Here is a 25,989-nt window from a genome sequence, read left to right as displayed (position 1 = left end):
GGCTTTCATCCTGGGCAGGTAGATCTGTTTCTCTCTCACTCACACACATGCACGCATGCATGCATGCATGCCCGCACGCACACTGGCATAGAATCCCATTTCTGCCACTCATTGGCTATGTGACTCTGGGCAATTTACTTAATTTCTTCGGATTCTGGTTCTCCGGAATGTAAGTGGAGCTGTGTGATCCCTGTCACCTAGGACTGCTGGGGGTTAAGTGGGCTGATGGAAGAAGGGGGCACCTGCAGCCGGGCCCAGGGGGTCCCTGCTCCTTAGGTAGGTAAGTCGGCGGCACTGCCACCCTTCCTGCCCAGATTCCCATGTATGCAGCAGTCTTGGGGGGCTGCCAGTGTTCTCCTGGGCCCCTCTGGATTTGACCTTTTGCTTCTGCTGGCTTAATGCAGTTGGGGATGGACTGGCTGGTCTGCTCAGGGCTATTCTTGTTCATGTCAGCACTGAAGGGTACCTTGGCTTCTTTCTTCTTCTTCTTTTTTTTTTTTTTTTTTTTTGAGACGGAGTTTTGCTCTTGTTACCCAGGCTGGAGTGCAATGGCGCGATCTCGGCTCACCGCAACCTCCGCCTCCTGGGTTCAAGCAATTCTCCTGCCTCAGCCTCCTGAGTAGCTGGGATTACAGGCAAGCACCACTATGCCCAGCTACTTTTTTGTGTTTTTTTTTTAGTAGAGACGGGGTTTCACCATGTTGACCAGGATGGTCTCGATCTCTCGACCTCGTGATCCACCCGCCTCGGCCTCCCAAAGTGCTGGGATTACAGGCTTGAGCCACCGCGCCCGGCTTGGCTTCTTTCTTGATATCCAAATACTGACTACCCCATGTGTCCAGCAGACTTTCCTGGGGACTTGGCAGGGGAGGGATGCTAACACTGCAGCCATGCAAACAATTTCAAATCGAAGTCCTCCCTCCTTCTGGGGGATCCACCCAGGTGCGAACCCCTCCATGTGTCCCTGGCCTCCTCCATCTTGCAAACTCTTCTCTCCTCTCCCTTCCCTCCCCACTCTTCTCTCTGGACCTTTTAGTTCTTCTACCTTTAGTTGCAGAACAATCCAGCCACGACCCTCCAGACCGGGCTCTGGGTCCATCTTGGTCTCTTCAGATCCATCAAGGTACCCACAGGTGTTGGGGTTCAGCCTGCCTCATACATATATGGGAAGCCTGGTGTCTGGCCCATCCTCCCTCTGTATTTCTTTCAAATCTTCTCCCTGTTTCACCCACGGTCAGCAAGCACTTCCAGGCTTTTCCATCTGATAATGTCCTCCAGCCATGGCACAGGCCTGGTACACAGTAGGTGGTTAACAGATGCTTTTAGAATGTTGAAGCTTGCATTCTGCCATTGGTTTCCTCCTATCATGGTGGACTGCTCCCAGGCCAGGGACATTTGGGGACCAGTGGTCCTGTCTCAGGCTGGTTCTTAGGTTTTCAGGCCATATCACTGGTTGCAGCATGACTGGGATTCTGGGGCCTGAGCAGGACTGGTAAGAGAGGCCCCTCTCCATGTCCCAGAGGAACGTGCTCCACCGTGGGGTGGCCTGTGGGGGGAGGGAAATGGGCCAGTTCCCTACCTCCTTTAGTAGGTGGAGACCCTCTGTCAGTTTGGAATCTTAGAAATCCTGTAATCTTAGAGCTTTTGAGTCTTAGAGCCCAGGATCCTAGTTAAGAGTACAGACCCCCTTGAACTGGAATCCAATCTCTGCCATTTATTAGCTGTGTGACCTTGAGCAAGTTACCTAACCTTTCTGTGCCAATGTTTTCTCATCTGTAAAATGGTAGCAATGATTTTACAGGTTTTTTCTTTTTTCTTCTTTCTTTCCTTCTTTCTTTTTTCCTTTCTTTCCTTTTCTGTATATTCCCTTCCTTCCTTCCTTCCTTCCTTTTCTTTCTTTCTTTCCTTTTTCTTTCTTTGAGATGGAGTCTTGCTCTGTCACCTGGGCTGGAGTCCAGTGGCATGATCTCGGCTCACTGCAACCTCTGCCTCCTGGATTCAAGCTATTTTCCTGCCTCAGCCTCCTGAGTAGCTGGGACTACAGGTGCATGCTGCCATGCCTGACTAGTTTTTGTATTTTTTTGGTAGACGGAGAGATAAGGTTTCACCATGTTGGCCAGGCTGGTCTTGAACTCCTGACTTCAAGTGATCCACCCATTTGGGCCTCCCAAAGTGTGGGGGTTACAGGTGTAAGCCACTGTGCCTGGCCTCATTTCACAAAATTATGGTAAGAATTAAGGGGGTTATTTTTGTCAAGTGCTTAGACCAGGGCCTGGCATAGGTAACGGATCTGTGAGCATTTGAGAAATAAATGAATGTGAATTCTAAGCATCTTGAAATCTTTGTCCCTGTGTTATTAAGATATTTAGGCCCAGAAAGATCTTAACAGAGCAGGTATTCTGCCCCAGCTTCCTCCAGCCTAGCTTGTTTATTTGTCCCCATGAACAGATGATCCCTTTCTATCCAGCCACTACAATTGCAAGAAAGTTCTGGGGGGCAGAGGTGAGCCTGGGCCCAGCAGTCGCTGGAATAGTGAGGAAGAGCCTGGTTGGGCTTTGTCCCTGGAAGGAGGCAGGTGGTTTGGGGTCTAGGGAGGTGATAGGGAGCCTGGTCCATTTGTCAGATGGGTGCTCCAGGCTGGGGTCCACCCTGTCCACCCCCTGGCAGGGGCCTGGCAGCCCTACTCCCAGGACATAGGGGGCCCATGGTGGGCCCTAAGGTTTTATTTGAAATATAAGTATGGGCCAGGCGTGGTGTCTGTAATCCCAGCACTTTGGGAGGCTGAGGTGGGCAGATTGCTTGATCCCAAGAGTTTGAGACCAGCTTGGGCAATATGGTGAAACCCCATCTCTACAAAAAGTGCAAAAAATTAGCTAGGTGTGGTGGCATGTGCCTGTGTTCCCAGCTACTCAGGAGGCTGAAATGGGAGGACCACTGGAGCCCAGGAAGTCGAGGCTGCAGTGAGCTGTGATTGAGCCACTGCACTCCAGCCTGGGTGACAGAGAGATCTTGTCTCAACAACAACAACAACAAAAGAGGCTGGGTGTGGTGGTTCACACCTGTAATCCTAGCACTTTGGGAGGCTGAGGTGGTGAGTGGAACACCTGAGGTCAGGAGTTCAAGACCAGCCTGGCCAACATGGCAAAACCCATCTCTACTAAAAATGCAAAAATTAGCTAGGTGTGGTGGTGGGTGCCTGTAATCCCAGCTACTTGGGAGGCTGAGGCAGGAGAATTGCTTGAACCTGGGAGGCAGAAGTTGCAGTGAACCGAGATCATGCCACTGCATTCCAGCCTGGGTGACAGAGCAAAACTCCATCTGAAAAAAAAGCAGAAATAAAGAAAAAGAAACAAAGCATTTAGGTTAGATATAAAGCAGGACTTTCTGCCAGCGTAGATGTGTGAAGGAGGCTGAGGTGGGAGTGTCAGTCCTGCCAAGATAAGGGAGGGACCCAGATCATGGAGGTGGCAGATTTCTGCTCAAATATAAAAGAGCTTTGAATGATCAGAGATGCCCAGAGAACAGAGGAGCTGCCCCAGAAGGTGGTGAGATCTACGTCACCTCAGGTGTGCAAGCAGGGACAGGGTGGCCACTTCGGGAAGCTATAGCCGAAGGGGCCTAGACCTGAGAGTTCACCATCTGGTGGCTTCTCAAGGTCCTGTCCAGCCTTCTGAACTTGGCTTTATGACAATGTCGCCAGAGGAGAATGGGAGAAAATAAGTGATGGTTCGAATCTTCCCCATCCTTCCCGCCGCCCAATTTCTTCCACCCTCCAGGTCTGGGCTTTCTTTCTTTTTCTTTTTCTTTTTCTTTTCTTTTCTTTTCTTTTTTCTTTTTGAGACAGAGTTTGTCTTGCTCTGTTGCCCAGGCTGGAGTGCGGTGACGCGATCTTGGCTCACTGCAACCTCCACCTTCTGGGTTCAAGAGATTCTTCTGCCTCAGTCTCCCAAGTAGCTGGGATTACAGGTGCCTGCCACCACGCCTGGCTAATTTTTGTATTATTAGTAGAGACAGAGTTTCACCACAGTGACCAGGCTGGTCTCGAACTCCTGACCTTGTGATCCGCCCACCTCGGCCTCCCAGAGTGCTGGGATTACAGGTGTGAGCCCCATGTATGACCAGGCCTGGGGTTTTCTTTCTTTCTTTCTTTTTTTTGTTTTTAGGCCTGGGGTTTTCTAGCTGTGCATTCCAGCTGCTCGGGGTGTGGAGTGCCTGCCATGCTATCTTGTTCTTGCCTCCATGCCTTCTCCCTCCTTGATGCCGTTTCCCTACCCACCTTCTCTCTTCTCATCTCAATCCTGTGCAAGCTTTCAATGCTCAGTTCAAGTCTCTCGCCTTTGATGAGGCTTTTCCCTGAAGAGTCCTGATCTGAAGCCCACTCTGATCTGTGATAAATCCATCCCACCCGCAGTGCTGTCTGGCTCACTGAATTCACACCTACAAGACACCTCTCAGCCTGTTGTGTGCTTACATGACCTTGCCTTGTAGTCTGCTTATAAAGGCTTGTCTTGCCCCCTTAGATAGATTAAAAGCTAGAAAGGGATGAATATCTGCTGGATACCTACTATGTGCCAGACACTGTGCTAAGCCCTTTAAAGATGGTTTGCATCTTGCAAAGTGTGAACCTTTATCCCCATTTCACAGATGAGGCACCTGAGGCTCAGAGATGTTAAGGGGCTTGTCACCACTCTCAGTCAGGAAGAAGCAGAGCTGGGATCAAACCCAAGTAGACCTTTCTCTAAAGCTGCGCTGTCTGCCAGCATGGAGGCAGGGATGCCCAGGGCAGCCCTCAGCATCCCCCTGGTGCCCCTCACCACACATTCTCCAAGGAGATGGAGAGGGCTGCGCTGGGCAGCCCAGCATGACAACACCTGGGCAGGGGTTGGGAGCACGGGACTGTCCTGGGAGCTGCTGCTTCCCAGCAAATTAACCTTGGCCGGGCAGCTCATCTCTGGCCTCAGTTTCTTCATCAGTAAAATGGAGGCAAAAGGGTGAAACTCCAGGTGGGTTTTTTTATTTTTTTTGAGATGGAGTTTCACTCTTGTTGCCCAGGCTGGAGTACAATGGCGTGATCTCGGCTCATCCCAACCTCTGCCTCCTGGGCTCAAGCGATTCTCCTGCCTCAGCATCCTGAGTAGCTGAAATTACAGGCATGCACCACCATGCCTGGCGAATTTTGTATTTTTGGTAGAGATGGGGTTTCACCATATTGGTCAGGCTGGTCTCGAACTCCTGACCTCAGGTGATCCACCCATCTCAGCTTCCCAAAGTGCTGGGATTACAGATGTGAGCCACCACACCTGGCCTCCAGGTGATTTAAAGAGGTGCCTAGCACATAGCAGGCACTCACTAAATGCTTCCTGAGTTGTAAGCCAGTGAGTAGACCATTTAGCCTGCATTGGGGAGAGTCTTGAAGCCTTTAATTTGTTTGGCTGGATGTAAATGAGCAAATAAAAGGTGGTTATAACCTTGAACACTCCTTCTCCCCAACCCACAGCCCTTGGGTGAGAGAGGAAGGGAGTCAGGGCTGAGGAGCATAGCATGGGGGAACTGGTGGGACAGGGTCCTGGGAAGTGGTGAGGCCGAAGCCTTTAGAGCTGGACAAAGAGGCATCTGTTCTACCTGGGGACCCTCTGGGAAGCCTTCCTGGAGGAGGTGGCCTTTCAGCCAAGCTTAGGAGGTTGGGAAGAAGGAGGGGTGTGAATGAGAAGTGGAAAGGACGCAGCTTGGGCCCTGGAGCAACCTTTAGAACTGGGTTCTTGCTCAGCTCCACCGTTTAAGAGCTGGGGCCTTAGGTGGGTGACCCCTCATGGGGTAGTGGGGTGAACACCCCTGACCTGAATCTCAGTGAGAAGCCAGGGTGGAACGTGGCAGAACAGACACCTGGGACATGGGGGTTGACAGTAATGCCCCCCCCACCCCTTTTTACGCATGACGCAGCCCCCATGCCAAGGGGTCAGGACCCTCCCCCAGGCACGACCCTTAATTTTAAGGAGCTGGCCGCGGGCTGGGGGCTTCGTGCTCCCTGGGGAAGGGTGGGAGCTCACCAGCCACCGCCATGAGTCTGTCTGTCGCCTCCACGCCTCCCCCCACACCAGCGTCCCGCGCCTGCAGCTTTCCCCGAAGACATTTGGTGTCAGTATAAGGACGGCTTTTCCTCGCACGCGGCGCGGCTCGGTCTCGCCGCCGCCGCACGTCCCCGCACCACCAGGCGCTCAGGCTCCTCCGCAGCCCCCGCCGCGCGCAGACCCCGCGCCTCGAGCCCGGGGCCGGAGGCACGAGCCGAGCCGAGGCGGGCGAGGAACCGGTCCTGGCCCCGCGCTCCCCGCCGCGCCGGTCTCTCCCCGGCACTTGCCCCGCTGCTCGGTCCCCGCAGCACCCGCGCCCCCGCCCCCGGCCCGGAGCGCCGCGCTCCCGCCTGCCCCCCGCTGCCCGCCGCCCGCCGCGCTCCAGGAGCCTCGCCATCCCTACAGCCCGCCAGCCTCCTCCCGCCATGGCCTGGGTCCCCGGGCCCGCCGCCCCCAGCCCGCCGCTCTCCGTGCCCAGGGGACTCAGCTGATCCTGAATTGGCGGGGGGTCGGCTGGCAGGGCTGGGAGTCCCTCTCTATCGCCGAAACGGGTGGGGACGCGTCGTCCCCGCATCTCGAACCTGGACGATCCCCCGCGGCCTGGCCACGTCCATGCCAAGGTAGGTGGGGGCAGGGTGGGGGGAGGAAGGGAGGGCTCCGCTTCGATGCCAGTTTCTTGGCGCGTTGGCCTCTCTCTTCACTGGGGCATTTATTTATTTATTTCTGGGGACCAATCGCCCCCACCCGCGCGTGCCCGTCAGGTGAGCCCCCCATCCCGCGCCATTAGGGCCATGCCTTGGGAGGAAGGACAGGAAACTTTGACCGGTCCCCTCTCCAAGGCCACGAAAGTTCTCTCGGTGCCAATACTGAAGCCGGCCGAGCCAGCGCTGCAGAAATTTATTCAACAAGTCAGGCTGCCGGGCCGGGCCCGGGCTGTCCGCGCGTCCGGCCGCCCCTCCGAAGCTGCGGCTGCGGGCAGCTGGGCCAGAGCTGGTGCCGGTGTCCGGTGGGCTGACCTGGGAGCGCTGGCCCGGGAGTGCTGGCCCGGGAGTGTGGCAGCGGAGGGCGCTGGCTGGGCGAGTCCCGGGCAGGGTTTAACTTTCCTGGAGGCAGGGGTGGTGGAGACCCCTTCCTTGGCCGGCACCCCAGTGGGGCGGAGGCCTGGCTGTATGAAGCCACCAGGGTCGGAGCCGGGACTGTAGGGGTGAAAGGGACCCTCCGGAGGCTGGAGGTGTTATGTAATGAGTGTTCATGTTGATTGGGTGCTAATTGCCTACTGGGTGGTGTTGGGGAGGGCCGTGGGGGACTAGAGGGTTTGGCAGTGGTGAGGAGGCCTCTTCTGGGGGAAGTCAAGGTGCCTGAGCGAGGGGGCTGTGGTGGGGCCCGGGCTGAGCCTCAGTCAGCCCCTCTGCTAGTGTCTTTCTTCCCTGTTAGGGCCCTGGGGGCTCCTGAGCTGAGGAAAAGATTGGGGTCTGAGAAGACCTCTGTGCTAAATTCCCATCCTGAGGGTCTGTATCCTGGGTCCAGGTGTGTGTGTGTGTGTGTGTGTGTGTGTGTGTGTGTGTGTGTGTGTATGTGTGTGAGAGAGAGAGAGAGAGAGAAAGAGAGAGAGAGAGAGAGAGAGAGACAGAGAAGGAGCGAGGAGCGAGCACTGGAGTGGGCCTGCCTGTCTGGCGTGTGTGGTGTACTGGGGTCTGATCTCCATGTGAGGAGAGTCATCGCTGGAGAGCTCAGATTGGCCCGGGGAAGTGGCCAGTCCATCCTCTGTCTCTCACCACCTGGAGGATTCACCCCACAAAGGCTGGCACCACCTCAGGGATAGGACGCTGTGTGAACAGGGGCGTGGGTCTGTGGCCCAGCCCAAGGGAAGGGTTTGGCCTGAGGTGTGGGCCTGCCTCCCCACGCCCCATTTTCAGGCCCTGCTGGCACCTGGTCACCTCTTATTTCTGAGGCTCCTCTCAGCCCTAAGGACTCACTTCTGGAACTCTTGTCCACCCTTCAGGAAAAACTTTCTGTTCAGGATTCAAGATCCAGGGCTGGGCTGGGGACACCCCAGGAGTCTAGGGACCTTCCGGTTCCCTTCCTGCCTCCACCATCAAAGCAGAGACAAAGGGAGGGGACATCAGAGGGTGACAGGTCAGGACAGGACAGGGTGACACTGAGCAGGGACCAGGTATGGGGCTGCAGTGTGGGGAGGAAGAGGAAAAGGTAAGGAGTGTGCCTGGAGGATCTTGAGCTGGCCTGGCACCCACACCCCCAGAGGGCCGAACCCCACGCCATGCCCTTCACGCTGTCTTCCTGGCTTCGAAGAGCTGCCGTGCCTGCCCAGGGCTCCTGATGGGAGACTTGGGGAAGGGGCTGCAGGTCTGGCTGGAGGCCCCTTCCCCTTCCTTTTGACTAAGGTTCTCTTCCCGCTTCTTCCCCATTCCTCCCTCCCCACCCTGCATTCCCCTCCCCTCCCCTCAACCCCATTTCAAGCTCTCCCTAGGAAGCTGGGGCTGCGAGGGCATCTCCCAGGCCCACCAGGGGGCACCAGGCAGTCCTTGGGTCCCTGCGGGTTCCCCTTGACCTTGGGTGGCGAGGTAGGGGTGGAGGGTGCTGTGAGAAGCCCCTCCTCTCACACCCTCTCTCTGCTGCAGACATCCTGCCCCTCCTGAGCCCACAGCCTCGCTGGGAGCAGTTTCGAGGACCGCAGCTTCTGTGAGGATCTGGACCCAGGTCCCCTCCCTGAGCCTACCAGGGTCACCACCTCCATCTCCCCTCGCCCAGTCTCCCTCATCACGCCCCCTCTGTGGCCCTCTCTGCCACCTTCACCCCACACCCCAAGTGTGGCCCTGGGCCTCAGCCTCCAGGAAGGGGCTCTCAGGCCAGTCTGTTTCTGGGCATCACTCTGTCCCTCCCCCACCAAAGCGGGGCTCCTGCCTTCCCTCCTCCATCCCCCCACCAGGTCCAAGGTAATCAGACAGGCTCCTGTGTGGCTCCTTGATGCGTGGCTGTCTGCACTTCGGCAGCTGCCTTCTAATCTGTCTGAAAAGAGGGGATGCTGAGCTGGGTGTAGGGGTCTAGAGAGACCCCTCTGGGCTGCAGGGAGAGCAGGGCACCCTTCCCTCCATCCCTTCTCCTCTGTCGACAGCTATTCCCCTGCTGCTGCTCCTCTTCCTCACCTGTCCTCCAGTCCCCACTTCTCCCTTCCAACCTGCCTCCTGTTCTTTGCTGCAGAACGTTTTCTTCCCATATGTTCCTAGGACATGCCCAGCCTTAATGCCCTCAGTCAACTCTTGTGCCCCCCGGAGTCCTGGGTCTGGCCTGGGGACTCAGAGAGCCCAGGGAGCTGCGTATGCGCTGCACACAGTAGGTGTGTGGACTATGGATCTCTGGGAGTGTCTGAGTGTGCGGGTCTGTGGGTCTCTGGGTCTGTGGGTCCAGGGATCTATGAATCTGTGGGGTATGTGTCTGTGGATCTGTGGATGAGTAGACCCGTGGGTCTGTGGATCCTGACATTCAGGAAGGTGTGAGATGAGTCTCTCCCCTCACGGTGGCTGCCAGTCTACAGAGGGAAGAAAACAAATCAGATTTTCTGATTTCCCTTTCTCTCTTATATTTATTCTTCACGTACTGTGTTCCAAGCCCTGTTCTGGTTGCTGGGGGACACAGCAGTGAGCGGAAGGGAACAGACAAAGCCTGCCCTCTTGGAGCTGCTGTGCCTGCGCCTGTGGGAGAGGATCCGGGCCTCCCCTGCCAGGTGCTGTGTGGGGATGTGGCTATGAGTCCTGGGTTCCACTCGTGCCCTGGGATTGGAGCACCCAGACCGTATTTGATAGGTGAGGGGTGCAGAGGATTTAGCATGGCTTGTCTGGAGACCCTTGTGAAAGAGCTGGGTGCTTTTGGGGCTCCCTGATAGGAGAGGAGGAGAAGGACGTGCTACCTCAAGGGCGGAGGTTCTGTGGACGCCGTGGGCTCTTTAGGGCCAGGTTCAGTGCAGACCTGGCCCTGCCTCCCAGATCTTCTCCCTTCATCTCTGAGGCTCCGCCTCTGCCCACTGCCCCCTTCTCCTGGACGCTGGCCAGAGCAGTCTGGGTAATGGTGCACAGAGAGAGCAGCATTAGGGTCTTCCCTCTGCTGCCTGCCGTCCGCCCTGCCCTGTTGAGCAGTGAGGGTTGCCTCCAGCCCTCTGTGGTTCTAGGGTCTTAGGCGCCTTTTGGGAAGGGCATAAGCTCTGTCCCAGCTAGGATAGAAATGAGCAAGTCCACAACCACGGCAAGAGGATCAGGTCACAGGCATCACAGGAGCATCCACTTCTTATAAAATTGGGATAATACCTTCCACCTGAAAGGATTTTGGTGAGGCTCAGACGTGTTTCTGCAGCACCTAGCATGGGGCCTCGTACAATGAAGCTTTTTTTTCTTTCATGAAATTGCTTTCCAAATCTTTTCCCCCATTTGCGATCTGGTTTTTGAGATCGCAATCTCGAAGGCATCATCCTCTGCATTTTGGCAAGAGGAAATGAAGCCTGGGGAGACTGTGTGCTGTGGGGAGGGCGGAGCTGGGTCCTTGAGCTCTAGCCCTGGGACTCCTGATCCAGTGCTCTTCCTTCTGGACACCTCTCCCTCCCATCAGGGACCACGTTCACCCTGAGTTGCTAGCTGAAGTAAGACCCAAGGCCCTAATTACTGCAGAGTGAGTAAAAACTGATCAGCAGAAGCACCTGCTGGGAGATGTTCAAACACACTGATGGAGGTTCTGACACAGCCGTGCTTGCTGCACTTGTCATAAGGTCGAGAGCTGGCTGAAAACAAACAAATCGCAATGCCTGGTGACAGATACGTGGGCAGGTACCAGAGGAGGGCAGGTGGGCTGCAACCTCCTGTCCACAGTCTGGCCTGGACAGACCTTTAAAACCGGTGACCTGGAGCTGGACTGCCCAGATCCAAATCCCAGCTCTTTCAGTAAGTAGCTCTTGACCTTGGGAAGATCCTTTAACCTTCCAGTGCCTCAGTTTCCTCACCTACAAGGTGGAGAGAGCAAAAGCACTTCTCAAAAGCTTACTCTGTGCCTGGCATATCGTAAGTACTCACAGATAATGTCGCCTTTGATTCTCGTTGGCTGTCATGGGAGGGGTTGCCGACTGAACCCACTCAGTAGGCTGCAGAGCTGGGAGGGCCAGCTGTTCATTTTTGTGACAGGTCTGATATGACTATCAGATGTGGGCAGGCTCAGCTGACCAGACCAGAGCAAGTTTTGTGTCAGGCCATGCAATTGGGGGGCCACATTTCAGCCTTTCCTCTTTAGGCTGAGGAGCTCTGGCTCGGCTCAGCTTCTCTGAAGATCTGAGGGCATCAATGGACCACATGACCCAAAGGTGCTGCAGTAGGACTGGGTTGCCAGCTGGGCCCTGATACTCCCAGTCTACGTCAAGAAAGGCCAGGATCAGGCAGGTAACCTGTCTGCTGTGCTCTGGGTGGCTTGATGCAAGTCTGATCCTGCCCAGGCAGAGGAAAGGGGGCAGAGTCGAGTGTGACTGGGGAGGGGTCCCAGGGAGGCAAGCGATGTGGAAATTGTCACCCAAGGAATGGTTGAGGGAGCTGGTGACAAGAGGCCTGGGGCAGATGAGGCTCCGGGGTGGGCGGGCTGTTGTCATGCGTCTGCAGGGCTGTCATGCGGAAGAGGGAGCAGATAGAGGGTTCCAGGGGCTCTGGGAGGCCGGCTGGAAGATTCTGGAAGGCGGGCTTCCCACAGTCTCACAAAGGCTTTTCTGCAGACCACCAGATGCAGGCTCTGCATTGGTTTGTATGTGTGAGTGGCTGTTGTGTCTGTGTGTGTGTGATTGTGTGTACGTGTCTGTGTATTCAGTGTGTGCATATGTGCCAGTGTATGTCTGTGTGAGTGTATTTGATCTGTGTGGTTGCATGCATATGTATGTCTGGGTGTGTGATTGTGTGTATGTGTGTCTGTGTGAGTTATGTATGTGTCTGTAAATGGGTGTTTTTTGTGTTTATGTGTCAGTGTGTGTGATTGTGTGTATGTATGTCTGTGAGTATATGTCTTTGTGATTGTGTTATGTGTGTGTGATTGTGTATGTGTGTGTATTCTTTGTGTGCATGCATGTCTGTGTGTGTCAGTGTGAGTGCATGTTATGTGAGTGTATCTGTGTGACTGTGTATATATATGTGTGTGTATGTATGTCTGCCTTTGTGATTGTGTGTATGTGAGTGTATGTATCTGTGTGAGTGGGTGCTGGTGTATCTATGTGCCGTGTGTGTGGTTGTGTGTATGTCTGTGTGTGTGTTATGTGTGTATGTGTGTGATTATGTATCTGTGTCGTGTGTATGGCTGTGTGTGTAATTATGTGTCTGAGTGCATGCTGGTATAACCATGTGCTGTGTGTGATTGTGCATCTTTTTGTGTCTATGTGTGTTATGTGTGTATGTCTGTGTGTGTAATTGTGTATGTCTGTGTGTGTGATTGTGAGTGTGCCTCTGTGAGTGCATGTTGGTGTACCCATATGCTGTGTGTGATTGTGCATCGTGTGTGTATGCTGGTATGTGTGTGTTATGTGTATATGTCTGTGTGTGTGATTGTGTGTCTGTGTAATTGTGTCTGTCTGTGTGTGTAATTGTGTGTCCATGTGTCTGTATGAGTGCATGCTGGTGTACCCATGTGCTGGGTGTGATTATGTATCTGTGAGTGTGTCTGTGTGTGTCGTATGTGTGTGTGTGATTGTGTCTGGAAGTGTGTTGTATGTCTTGTGTATGTGTGATTGTGTTTATGTGTGTGTTGTGTGTGTATGTCTGTGTGTGTGATTGTGTTTATGTGTGTGTCTGTGTGTGAGTATGCTATGGAGCATGTGATTGTGGGTGTGTGAGTGTGACCATGTGATTTTTGTGCTTGTGAGTGTGTTTGGTGACGGATTAGGTCACCTCCGGGCTCTCATTCTTTTCAGAGATTCCCTGTTTGAAGACCTGGAAACAATTAGAGTCTAAAACCAGACACTGTTTCCGGGACCCCTGGGGTTCAGGAGTCTCGAACTCCATGGCAGAGGATACTAACAAGGATGGGAGACTGTCGGTGGTCTCACTGTGCACCTGCCTAGTGCCCGGTGGTCTAGTGCCCAGCTTGTCTGCACAGCAGCCCTGCCACGGAGCAGTTGTCTTCTCATTTTATAGATAGGGAAGCTGTAGCACCTGCCAGCTGAGTTGTGTGCTAAGGTGGATTGGTGTCGGGACTCAAATACAAATCTCAGCTTCCAGTGCCCATGCTCTGAAACCCACAGTATAGATTCAGGATGATTGTAGTTAATAATTTGGGCCTACAAGGTTCTGGGTGATTGATTCTAAGATATTCTGAAATTCCTAGATTCTAGTATTTCCTGAATGAATTTGTTGCTTGTTTTTCTAGCAGTGATATTAGCTGGTGTGTGGTTGTTGACAAAGGGATAAATAAGTTGCCTCCCTGTATGAAAACACACATGTACACACACGTATACACACATACATACACATGAACACACATGTACACACACACACGGGGTCTGGGGCCACCAGGCCAGGCCTGAGGTTTTCTTCCACCAGGGCTCTGAGCTCTGGAGACACAGGGCATCCTGACACTGCACTTCCAGGGCTCTGGAGTGCTGGCTGGAAGATTCTGGGAGGCAGGTTTCTCCCCTGCCTTGGGAAGACTTGGGCATCTTGGCTGGGTCAGCAGCTGTATCACCGCTGCCTGATGACTCAGCTTGGGGAGGGCTGTTCCAGGGCAGCATTCCCGTCCCAGGTTGGTGCCTGGAATGGTTCAGTGCTTGGGCTTGGTAGTGAGCAGACCTGAGCTGGGAACTGACTCTGCCGGGTACCAGCTGACTGATTGTGGTCATGGCTGTACTTCCCTGTTCCCCGTCTCCCTCTCCATGAAGTAAGAATGAGAATGGCCTGTGTGCCATGGAGTTGTGGTAAAAATTGACACAGATGATGCATAGAGAGCTGTTGGCCATTGCTCGATGGGGTCATGGTGGTGACAGTGGTGACAATAGTGATGGTAGTGGTGATAGTGGAAGTGATGGTGTTGGTGATGGTGATGGTGGTGATGATGATGGTGTTGGTGGTGATGGTGATAATGGTGGTGATAGTGATGGTGATGATGGTGATGGTGGTGATGGTGATGGTGGTGATGATGTTGGTGCTGGTGATGGTGATGTTGGTGTTAGTGATGGTGGTGGTGATGGTGATGATCATTGTAGTGAGGGTAATGGCAGTGACGGTGATTATTATGGTGATGGTGGTGGTGGTGATGATGGTTTTGGTGATGGTGATAGTGATTATTATGGTGATGGTTGTGGTGGTAGTGGTGGTGATGGTGGAGGTGATGATGGTGATGGTGGTAGTGATGATGATGGTGGTGGTGATGATGGAGCTAGTGATAATGATAATGGTGATGGTAATGGTAGTAATGATGGTAGTGGTGGTGATGGTGCTGGTGTTGGTGATGGTGGTGGTGATGGTGGGGTGGTGATAATGATAATGATGGTGTTGGTTATGATGGTGATAAAGGTAGTGGTAATGATGATGATGGTGCTGGTGTTGGCGATGGTGGTGGTGATGGTGGAGGTGGTGATAATGATAATGATGGTGGTGGTGGTGATGGTGCTGGTGTTGGTGATGGTGGAGGTGGTGATAATGATAATGATGGTGATGGTAATGATGGTAGATGGTGGTGATGATGATGGTGTTGGTGATTGTTGTGATGATGGTGGAGGTGGTGATAATGATGATGGTGATGGTGGTGATGATGGTAGTGGTGGTGATGATGATGGTGCTGGTGTTGGTGATGGTGGTGATGATGGTGGAGGTTGTGATAATGATAATGATGGTGCTGGTGGTGATCATGGTGATGGTGCTGGTGTTGGTGACCTTGATGATGGTGATGGCAGAGAATGGGCTGGGGTAGCAGCCCCTGGGGATGACACAGCTGATCCAATGCATGCTCAGCCATCCACCAGAGTACCTTCCCATCTACATTATGTTGCTTCTTCTTCCTCTTTTTTTTTGAGATGGAGTCTTGCTCTGTCTCCCAGGCTGGAGTGCCGTAGCACTGTCGCCACTCACTGCAACCTCCGCCTCCTGGGTTCAAGCGATTCTACTGTCTCAGCCTCCTGAGTAGCTGGGACTGCAGGTGTCGCCATCACGCCCAACTAATTTTTGTGTTTTTAGTAGAGACAGGGTTTTGCCATGTTGGCCAGCATGGTCTCAAACACCTGACCTCAGATGATCCGCCCACATCGCCTCCCAAAGTGCTGGGATTACAGGTGTGAGCCACTGTGCCTGGCCCATCATGTTGCTTCTTAACCAGAGCCTGTTGAAGCAGGTGGGAGGAAGGCTGAGCTTTACAGAGAGGAAAGTTGAGGCTCCAAGAGGCTGACAGAGTCAGAAATGGGGGTCTGTGTTCCAGACACAGCAAGCTTCTGCTTCTATCCCTGCTCCTGGAGGCCAGCACAATTGCCACACTGCTGCTTGGTTGGCCTTGGGAAGGAGCATCAGGGTGAGGCCCTGGGAGCACCTAGAAGAAGGGGACTCAGGGCAGCTGAGTGGAGGCAGCTCAGACTCTGGCACCTAATGGACCTGAGTTTGAATCCACCAATGCTGTCACCTAAGGCAAGTCCTCTAGTGTTGTGAGGCTCCATCTGCAGACAGATTGGAGCCCAGGGAGGCCCAGATACCAGTCCCCTCAGGGCTTCCAGCCATGGGCACACAGGCATCTGGGATAGGAGCTGTGCCACAGACACAGGAAAGAGAGATTTCTGGACCGGACTTGGGGGCTTTGGGAGTGGGGAGTGGATCAGAGAGTAGTGGCCTATGAAGCTGCTAAGGAACAGGTCAGAGGGAGATGGTCTGGGTGGTCACTGGGAACAGGTCAGAGGGTGGAAGCTGAGTGGTCACTGGGAGCAGGACTGGGAACATGTCAGAGGGAGCAGGTCAGAGGGTGGAGACTGGGTGGTCGCTGGGAGCAGATCAGAGGGTGGAGACTGTGTGCTCACTGGGAGCAGGTCAGAGGGAGGAGGCAGGGTGATTACTGGGAGCAGTCAGAGAGTGATCTGTGAACAGATCAGAGGGTAGAGGCTATGTGGTCACAGGGAACAGGTCAGAGGGTGGAGATTGGTGGTCACTGGGATCAGGTAGAGGGTGGAGGCTGGGTGGGTACTGGGAGCAGTCAGAGGATGGAGGCTGGGTGGTCACTGAGAACAGGTCAGAGAGTGGAGGCTGTGTGGCCACTGGGAGCACATCAGAGGGTGGAGGCTGGGTGGGTACTGGGAACAGTCAGAGGGTGGAGGTTGGGTGGGCACTAGGAGTAGTCAGAGGGTGGAGGCTGAGTGGTCACTAGGAGCAGGTCAGATGGTAGAGATGGGGTAGTCACTGAGAGCAGGTCAGAGGGTGGAAGCTGGATGGTCACTGGGAGCAAGTCAGAGGTAAAGGCTGGGTGGTCACTGGAAACAGATCTGAGGGTGGACACTGCAGGGTTGAGGGTGGTGGTCAGGGATGTGGTTTCTGGGAGTCCCACAGTGAGGGGAGAAGTGTGAGGACAGGGCAGCAGCACAGTGTGGCAGTGTTAAACAGGTCAAGAGAGGCAACAAGCAAGTCAATGCAAGCGACGTAGCCCAGAACCAGGAAGCGGGTAGTTCTGTGTAGTCCTAGAGGCCAGGGCAGCTCTTTCTACCTGTGCTGTTTCAGGAAGGATTTCAGCAATGCTGGGCAAGGGTTGTGGGGTGTGCCACTGCAGTCCATGCAAGGCCAGGTGCTTTACCTTGAGAATAAATCTCAAGCCAGCCCTTTCTCCCTGTCTTCACCAGCAGCCAAGGGCAGGCCAACCTAGCTCCTCCTGGTCCTTCCTGCTCCACCCCTGCCCCTTCATCCACTCTCCCTTCACTCCCTAGAGAGATTGCTTAGAAACAGACCACAGCACATCACTCCCCTGCTTAAAACCCACCTGCGGCTTCTACTGAACTTGGGATAAAGCCCACACTCATCTGTGTTCTTCCCTGGGGCCCTGCTGAATTCTTTGGTTTCATCCGCCGCCCTGCCCCAGGCTCAGCCTCACTTTATTTTTTGAGATAGAGTCCCGCCCTGTCACCCAGGCTAGAGAGCAGTGGCACGATCTCAGCTCGCTGCAACCTCCGCCTCCTGGGTTCAAGTGATTTTCCTGCCTCAGCCTCCGGAATAGCTGGGGTTATAGGCAGGTGCCACCACACCCAGATAATTTTTGTATTTTTAATAGGTGCAGGGTTTCACCATATTGTCTGGGTTGGTCTTGAACTTCTGACCTTGTGATCCACCTGCTTTGACCTCCCAAAGTGCTGGGATTACAGGAGTGAGCCACCATGCCCGACTGGCCTCACTTCTGTTCTTTAAATGCACCGAGCGGGCCCCAGCCTCCTGGCCTTTGCACATGCTGTTCCTCCTATGCTCTTCCAGCAGATCGGTCTGGGCTGCTGCCTTCTGATTCTTGGTTTTCAATTAAATATCTCTTCCTTTAGAGAGGGCAAGATGATTGTCTCCACTCCCATCTTTCTCCCTTGTTTATTTACTTCCCAGCACTTTTTATTCACTTTGTCGACAAATATTTATTGAGCACCTAGTAAGCTCCAGGCACCATTCCAGGTGCTGGGTATACAGCAGTGAGGGGATACACCTCCCTTACAGGCTTCTCTTAGGTTGGGGACACAGACACCAAATCATGGAGTTATAAAGACATAAATTATGCACTGTGTTTGATGGTGATAAGAGCTGTGGAAAAGCAGAAAGAGAGAAAGTAATTGATAGGTGTGTCTCTTTCCTCTGTGGAAGTGTGGGCTGAATGCGGGCTGGTGCTGAGTCTGGCTCACGCCCCAACACAGTCCAAAGCCCACACAGTGCCCACACACAGTAGGTGCTCATTGGACAAATGAATGAATCCGAAGGGCCTGGAAGAACAGGGCCTGAGGAGAAGGAGAAGGTGCCGCAGTGAGAGGGGAGAGTAGGAGCAAAGCTGAGGACCCGATGACGTCCAATCTGGCCAGAGCGAATGGCCAGGGGAGGGCATGGTGGCTCCAAGGCTGGCACAGTGGTGGGCAGACCTGGAGCCACCCTAGGGAGGGTATGTTTCAGCCCAGGAGGTTGACACGTGGCAGGCCAAGGTGCCTGGGAGCTTATGTAAGGCCCGTGGCTGTTTTTTATGGAATCAAGAGCAAAGCCCTGAGCTCAAGAGAAAACTCTGCCTCCCTGACCAGCCAGGGGAAGTGGCAGGAGGTGCCAACTCCCACCCGTTGCCCCTAGGAGCCAGGGAAATGTCCAAATGCATCAGCTCTGGGTGGCTTGGTGGACAGCCCAACAGCAGCTGGGTGGGCAGCAGGGATGTGGGCCCCACCGCTCCATCCAACTGCCTGACCTGGCCTTGTAGGGCTTCTAGGATCCCAGGGACCCTATTGGACAAAGTTTTAGGGATTGGTACCTTCCAGGGTGAGGTGGTGAGGGGCAGGCCCTGGGAGTGGCTGTCCTTCCCATCTTGCCACTGGCTGGCTACAGGGGCTCTCGGCCAGCGAGGGCACCGTCAGTTGTCATGAAGCCTGCCTGGGGGGCTGGGATTCTGGCCTCTGACACTCCCTGGTGCTTCACTTGGCTGGGTGCATAGCTTTGACAAGCCGTTTTGTTCTCTTGGCCTCAGTTTCTTCACCTACCAAACAGGCATAATAGCCCTCCTGAGGTTATTGAGAGCATCAGACACGGTCAGGATGTCCTGAGCTGGAGTCAAAGCCAGAGAGATGATTTGCACCGCCCAGAAAAAAATGAAAATGTGGTACCCCTTGATAAGAAATTAAGAATTGCATGTTGGTGGCAATAGAATTCTAAAGCAAGTTCAGGGCTCTTCTCAGCAAGGGGCCTTGTGCAGCTGCCCGGACCACAGGCCCAGGAAGCGAGCTCTGACTGGAAATTTTTTTTTTTTTTTTTTTTTTTTTTTGTGACAGAGTCTCGTTCTGTCCCCTGGGCTGGAGTGCAGTGGTGCGGTCTCGGCTCACTGCAACCTCTGCCTCCTGGGTTCAAGTGATTCTCCTGCCTCAGCCTCCCAAGTAGCTGGGATTACAGGCGTGTGCCACCATGCCTGAGCAATTTTGGTATTTTTAGTAGAGATGGGGTCTCACTGTGTTGGCTAGGTTGGCCTCAAACTCTTGACCTCCGGTGATCCACCCGCCTCAGCCTCCCAAAGTGGGGATTACAAGCATGAGCCGCTGTGCCCGGCCTTTGACCAGAATTCTATTTCTGCTGTTACTCGGCTGCACGTCTGCCCTGTCCCTTCTCTGGGCTTCAGTTTCTTCATCTGTAAGGCAAAGAGGTTGGACTCTAAGATTCCTGAGTTCTCAGCCTTGTAAGGCAGTGGCTGGGAGATTCCTGGGTCAAGGGGTCAGCTACGGGTCTCAGCTCCAGGGTCACTTCTTCAGGGAAGCCAACTGTGATTCCCTCCTGGTTTGCCGGGGTTCCCCCAGTGTCTGATTCTGCAGCACCCCAACTTCACCTTTGTAGCCTGCATTGTCTTGGCAATAGTGTCTGTCTTTACATTAATCTCTTTTTTCTTGCAAGTTTTCTTTACCTTTGATGTTGCAATAAATAGACAGCAGCCTGGCCAACATGGTGAAACCCTGTCTCTACTAAAAATACAAAAAAATTAGCCAGACATTGTGGTGCACGCCTGTAATCCCAGCTACTCAGGAGGCTGAGGCAGGAGAATTGCTTGAACCCGGGAGGCAGAGGTTGCAGTGAGCTGAGATCGTGCCACTGCACTCCAGCCTGGGCAACAGAGCAAGCCTCCACCTCAAAAAAAAAAAAAAAAAAAAAAAAAAGAAGGCTTTATTCTCCCTACTGTCTTAATTTGCTAAAACTGAGGCTCAGCCAGGGTGAGCCAACCTGCCCCATGATCACTCCGCTTGGAGGAGGATTCCAACTTGGGTGGAGCTGGGACCACAGCTATTTTGTAATCCTCACACCAGGGTGAGGGTGAGGGGCCTGTGGGGCTCAGGTGGGGCTCTCAGAGCTGTGCCTGTCCACTTATTGGTGGAGAGGCAGGTTGGGGAGCATGTACCAGGCCTGTCCCTACCACGTGCCACCCTCTCTGTCTTCCCCAGGGCTCCAAGCTCAGCGTGGACATGGCTGAGAGTGCCTCCCCGCCCTCCTCATCTGCAGCTGCCCCAGCCGCTATGCCGGGGACCACCACGGAGCAGCCTGGGCCCCGGAGCCCCCCATCCTCCCCTCCAGGCCTGGAGGAGCCCCTGGATGGAGCTGATCCTGATGTCCCACACCCAGACCTGGCGCCCGTTGCCTTCTTCTGCTTGCGACAGACCACCAGCCCCCGGAACTGGTGTATCAAGATGGTGTGCAACCCATATCCTCCGCAGCCTTGGCTGATCGGGGTCCTGCAGGGGCTGAAGGGTGGGGGGCTGGGATTGAGCGCTGCCTGCCCATACCTTGCTCTAGGGAGACCTGAGGCCTTGGGTGAGGCCACTGGGCGTTGGTGGTGGTGAGTGAGCTCAGGAGTGGGTCTGGGGAGATCTCGAACAGATGAGGACCTGGTGTCCTGCTGATATGAAGGTTCTGGAAGGTTCTGGAAGTTTCTGGGAGCCGTGGGGTCAGTCCAGTGGCTAGTTGGCTCAGAAAGTCCTTGGGTATGGGCCCCAGACCTGCGCTAGACTGGGAATGCAGGTCAGTCAGACTCTGGAGCCACCTGATGGGCCGCGACTGCACAGGTGATAGGAGCTGTGATCAGGAACTGTGGGTGTGTGCAGGGGGCAGCCGGTCCCAACACACAGGGCAGGACTCATTCTCCCTGCTGTGCCTCCAAGTAGTCTCTTCCCAGGCCTCCTGCCTCCACTTGCTGCCCTCTGTGGGCTCATGTTCTCCCTGCTTGAGATTGTCATGATTTGCTGTGGCCCCGGAAGTGCAGAGCAAAATCCTAATCCAGCCCGCCGGGCCCTGAGTGTTCCATCCAGCCTGACTTCCCACCCCTCGGCTTCCCCCATGCTCTTCTGAGCCTCAAGGTCTCCTCAGTGGCTCTTCCCTCTGTCTGAAAAGCTTTTCCCTTCCTTCTGCACCTGGCCAAATCCTTTGCTACACCCTTAAAATCCCAGCATAAGCATCACCTCCTCAGGGAAGCCCTCTGGGATTCCTCCTCCGCTTCACATCTAACTGGAATTCTGAATCTAACATTTGCCTCCCGTGGGATACTGTCAGATGACCAGGGCGGGGAGCCCAGCACCCAGCACAGCACCTGGCACATCGTGGGTGCTCTGGCAGTGTTTGCTGAGTGCACATGGGCAATGTCAGAGCTGAGTCCTCAATAAGGAAGGGCATTGGTTGAGTAGAGAGGGCAGTGGGAGGCAAGAGGAGGGCACGCAGGAACAAGGCCTGGAGAAGGGAGGAGTTGCAGGCAGTGCTGGAGCCCTGAGAGGCAGAGTGGGATGAGGTGAGGCTGCAGGCATGATGGCAGCCCTGCAGGGCCTTGGAGGCTGCATGAGGATGGGGCTGTGTTCCAAGGGCAGGATTTGAAGCAGGTGCCTGGAGAGATCTGTGCTCTGGAAAGACTGTATGGGATTGGATTGCAGGTTAAGCTGGTGGCCGGGGACCACTGAGGAGGAGGCCTGGGGACCCAAGCCGTGGTGGCCTTGTGGTTTGGGGGGTCCACCAAACAATGCCCATATGGGTCTTGGGATGCTGGTGCTTATGGCCACACAGGGCAGGGTGCGAGGAGCTGGCAGGTCAGGTGCAGGCATGAGTCCTGGCCTGGAATCCAGGGATGTCTGATGCAGGCTGTTGAGACTGGCTCCAGAACTGCTGGCCTCGCCTTCTGTAGGGGGCTGAGGTGATGGTGGGCCCTGGGTCCTCCTCACTTTGGAAACCAGAGAGTCTCTGCTGGAGTGGGGTGCAGAGCTGGGTGTTCCTTGCTGGGTGGGGGCTGAGAGCCTCCAGGCTCCTTCTGGGGCACGGCTCATGGGGTCTCAGGCATGGTGAGAGGGTCCGCTTGGTAATTAGTTCACCCAGCACTCACTGACGTCTTCCTTGGGACACTGAGGACAAAGAGGCGGAGCTGGTCGCAGGGAGCACCTAGGGAAGAAGGAAGCAGGCACCACCCACGTGGCTAGTTTTTTTTTGTTTGTTTTGTTTTAAGAAGGAGTCTCACTCTGTCGCCCAGGCTGGAGTGCAATAGCGCCATCTCGGCTCACTGCAACCTCTGTCTCCTGGGTCGGAGCAATTCTCCTGCCTCAGCCTCCTGAGTAGCTGGGATTACAGGTGTGTGCCATCACATTTGGCTAATTTTTGTATTTTTAGTAGAGATGGGGTTTTAGCAGCCATGCTGGCCAGGCTGGTCTTGAACTTCTGACCTCAGGTGATCTACCCATCTCAGCCACCCAGAGTACTGGGATTACAGGCATGTGCCACTGCACCCTGCCACATGGCTAGTTTTAATACAAAGCATTGGGGCAACCTCAGGGGCCTGTGGCATGCAAACAGAGGAGCACCAGGGCTGAGAAGGGGATGGCCGCAGGAGTTTTGGGCCTTTAGGAAGAGAAAGGCTGGCAGGAGGACTAGGGAGACAATGTCACAGTGTCTTGAGGGTCTATCCTGGGTGAGATGATAAGAGTTGATTTTGGCTCTGTCACTTGGGTGCCGTGTGACCATACGTCACTTTGCCTCTTTGAGCCTTAGTGAGTCTGGCTGGGCAATCTGCTCTGGGATGGAGGCCGGGACATAGCTCAGATGACTTGGCCTGGGAGTCTGACCCAGCTTGCATCTCTGATGGGCTCTGGCTGGGCTGGCTGGGCTGCTGCCCTGGTGTCATGGGGGTGGTTCGAGTCCCGTCTGCCATGTGTGTGACTCTGCACCTCCACCTAAACTGGGGGAGCCAGATGTGTCGCCCCTTCCAGCCCTGGGAGCCCGGGGTGTTAGCCACACATGCCATGGGGGCTGCCTTGACCTCAGGCACCCTGACCCCTGACCACTGAGCGAACCAGCCCTCCGGAACCCACCCAGTTTTCCATGTTTCTGGCCTGTTGGGCAAACAGAGTCCTTGGGGGCCACTGTTTCCTTGTTTTTATTTATTTATTTATTATTTTATTTTATTTTTTGAAATGGAGTCTCGCTCTGTTGCCCAGCCTGGAGTGCAGTGTCGTGATCTAGGCTCATTGCGACCTCAAGTGATTCTCCTTTCTCAGCCTCCCGAGTAAGTGGGATTATAGGCGCGTGCCACCATGCCTGGATTTTTAGTAGAGTTGGGGTTTCACCATGTTGGCCAGGCTGGTCTCGAACTCCTGACCTCATGATCTGCCTGCCTCAGTCTCCCAAAGTGCTGGGATTACAGGCGCGTTCCACCTCGCCTGGCATCTCCTGGGTTTTTACTACCCCTCTCCCCTCCACCCTCAGGGCATATGAGTCCTGTGGCCTGGGGTTTGGGACAACAGTAGGGCTGGCCAGCAGGAAGAGGAGTCCTGGTTTTGGGAAGAGCTGGGCCTGCCTCTTGTCTGTCTGCAAAGAGCCCTGGGTTCAAGGGGTGGGGCAGTAAGCAGACCCCTCCATCAGGAGGGACATGTCAGCCCCGGGAGCCGTGCAGAACGAGCACTGCCCTGGCACCCCCGTGGCCAGGGCTGCCGAGGCTGGGCTGGGATAGAGGTGATTCAGGTCCCAGCCTTAACTGTTGGGATACGGGCTCACTTCGTGCCAGAGATTCATTGATGCGAAAGCACAGCAGCTTCAAAGGTGTCAGCTCTGGGACACTCAGACTCGAAACTTCTGTGACAGTCTAAGGGTTCAAAGTTAAGATTTAAGGCTCAGCAACACTGAAATTCTAAGCTTCTGTAATTCAAAGACTGCAAAATTCTGTGTTTCAAAGAGTGTGTGAGCCTGAGACTTGGTAGCTGTAATGCTGTGTGTCTGGGATTTGGAGGATTTGGGTGTGGTGACTGCAGCTGCTGCCGGCCTGAGATTTCATAGCTGAGTCGGGTCAGGCGGGAGAGAGGCCAAGGAGGGCTCTACAAACAGACCCAGGAGACTTGGCTGTTCACAGGGGGCCTCCGGAGCAGGGACTAGGTCATGGGGAGCTCAGTGTAAGCTTTAGGGGCTTGGCATGGGGGGTGTGTGTCGGGGACCGGCTTGCGAGGGTGCTGAAGGGTGATAGGATTCTTTTTTTTTTTGAGACAGAGTTTCATTCTGTTGCCCAGGCTGGAGTGTAGCAGTCGATCTTGGCTCACTGCAACCTCTGCCTCCCGGTTTCAAGTGATTCTTCCTGCCTCAGCCTCCCAAGTAGCAGGGATTACAAGCGCACGCCAGCATGCCTGGCTAATTTTTGTATTTTCAGTAGAGACAGGGTTTCTCCATGTTGGTCAGGCTGGTCTTGGACTCCTGACCTCATGATCAGCCCACCTCAGCCTCCCAAAGTGCTGAGATTACAGGTGTGAGCCACCACGCCCAGCCGGCGCTAGGATTCTTTCCTGGCCAGAAACTTCTCTTTCCTGTGCTCCATGGGAAGAGGGCTGGGGCAGTGCTTAAGCATTTGGAGGGTGATGGTGCTTTGTATTCTTGGCTGTGTTGCATAATCAGTAATAGTAGTGTCCTTCAATCATTGTGAGCACCAAAAATGATCCTTCACACGTCCAGACCCTGCAGAGGGTGACTCTTCCCCACTGAGAATCCAAAGGGATGGTGCATGCATAGCATCAGTGTCAGGCTGATGGGGGCTGCTCTCATGATGGCCAGGCCTGGGAAGGGGAGGGCAGCATGGGAGGGTCCCCCAGACAGTCTTTTCTGAGCTCTTATTTCTGGTGCTGAGGGGCCCTGGCCCAGAGCCAGATGCCCTTTGAAGCCTGGTGCTCCCTGACTCAGCTCCTCTCTCAGCCCCGAGCGAGGCCCTGAGTCACCGCCTGACTCACCGGAGAGCCAGCAGGCTGCTGGGACCCTAGCGGAGTCTGCGAGCTGGGGTGGGAAAGGGCCGCTCACCCAAATGTCAGCACTGCTTCTAGGCTTCGGGCATGCACTGCCAGTTGGGGGTGCAGCTGTGAGGCCTCTGGATTTGAAATGTCAGGGGATAGGTTGTGCTACTTGAATCACGGGGAGATGGCATGTGGCACCATGGAAAGCACTGGGCACCTGAGTCACACAGACCCAGAGGGGCTGGTTCTGGCTCTTGCTGTGTGACTGTTGGTCAGTTTCTTAACATCCCTGAGCTCCAGTTTCCCCACTTGTCAAACACAGATGGTAAGACCCACTCCACAGGGTTGGTTGCACTGAGGACAGAGCAGGGCAATGTGACAGTGAAGCTTTGCAGGCTGGAAAAGCTGCCATGTGTGTGGTTATCACTCTGATTACCTGCGCCTGAGCCCTGAACAGGGCCCTCACATACTGCTGAGTCAACACTCTGCTTGCTGTAGATTCAATTAGACATTGGGGACAGGTCTTTAGATAGAACATAACACCTTCAGAGGACATTGTTTCCAAGGAACATCAGATCCAATCTCTGTTACTTAGATGAATTTCAGCTTGTTCTGCTGCTAGTGGCCATGCCACCATCAGTGCAGACATTGCTAATCGAGCCTGGCATCCTCCAGCAGGGCACCTCTGGCAGCTGTGGGGAACCATCAGCCTGAAACCTATTACTATTTTCTACCCTAGATTAGACTTTCAGAGCCTTTCTTTCTTCTTTTCTTTTTTGAGATGGAGTCTGTCTCTGTCGTCCAGGCTGGAGTGCAGTGGCACGATCTTGGCTCACTGCAACCTCTGCCTCCTGGGTTCAAGTGATTCTACTGCCTCAGCCTCCTGAGTAGCTGGGATTACAGGTGTGTGCCACCACACCCAGCTAATTTTTGTATTTTTAGTAGTGATGGGATTTCACCATGTTGGATGGTCTGGTCTCAAACTCCTGACCTCAA

The 25,989-nt window shown here is 54.4% G+C and overlaps 1 protein-coding gene across 6 annotated transcripts in view; it reads left to right on the top strand.

Annotated features, from left to right (window-relative positions):
* The window catches only part of CACNA1I (calcium voltage-gated channel subunit alpha1 I), a 159,152-nt gene that overhangs the window by 26,139 nt on the left and 107,024 nt on the right, over positions 1-25,989 (top strand). For 3 of the 6 annotated variants that reach the window (XM_039463219.2, XM_039463218.2, XM_074391040.1), the window contains exons 1-2: positions 4,759-6,688; positions 20,203-20,459. In XM_039463219.2, coding sequence (XP_039319153.2) covers positions 20,224-20,459 — 236 coding nt within the window. In that variant the 5' untranslated portion in view covers positions 4,759-6,688; positions 20,203-20,223. Of the gene's footprint in view, positions 1-4,758; positions 6,689-20,202; positions 20,460-25,989 lie in introns of those variants that run through there. The other 3 variants (XM_074391037.1, XM_074391038.1, XM_039463221.2) reach the window with 2 other exon arrangements.

This window comes from Saimiri boliviensis, chromosome 21 (genome assembly GCF_048565385.1).
Source record: "Saimiri boliviensis isolate mSaiBol1 chromosome 21, mSaiBol1.pri, whole genome shotgun sequence".
NCBI lineage: Eukaryota > Metazoa > Chordata > Mammalia > Primates > Cebidae > Saimiri > Saimiri boliviensis.
Note: the sequence above shows the minus strand (reverse complement) of the source record. Positions and strands in the feature narration are given on the sequence as shown.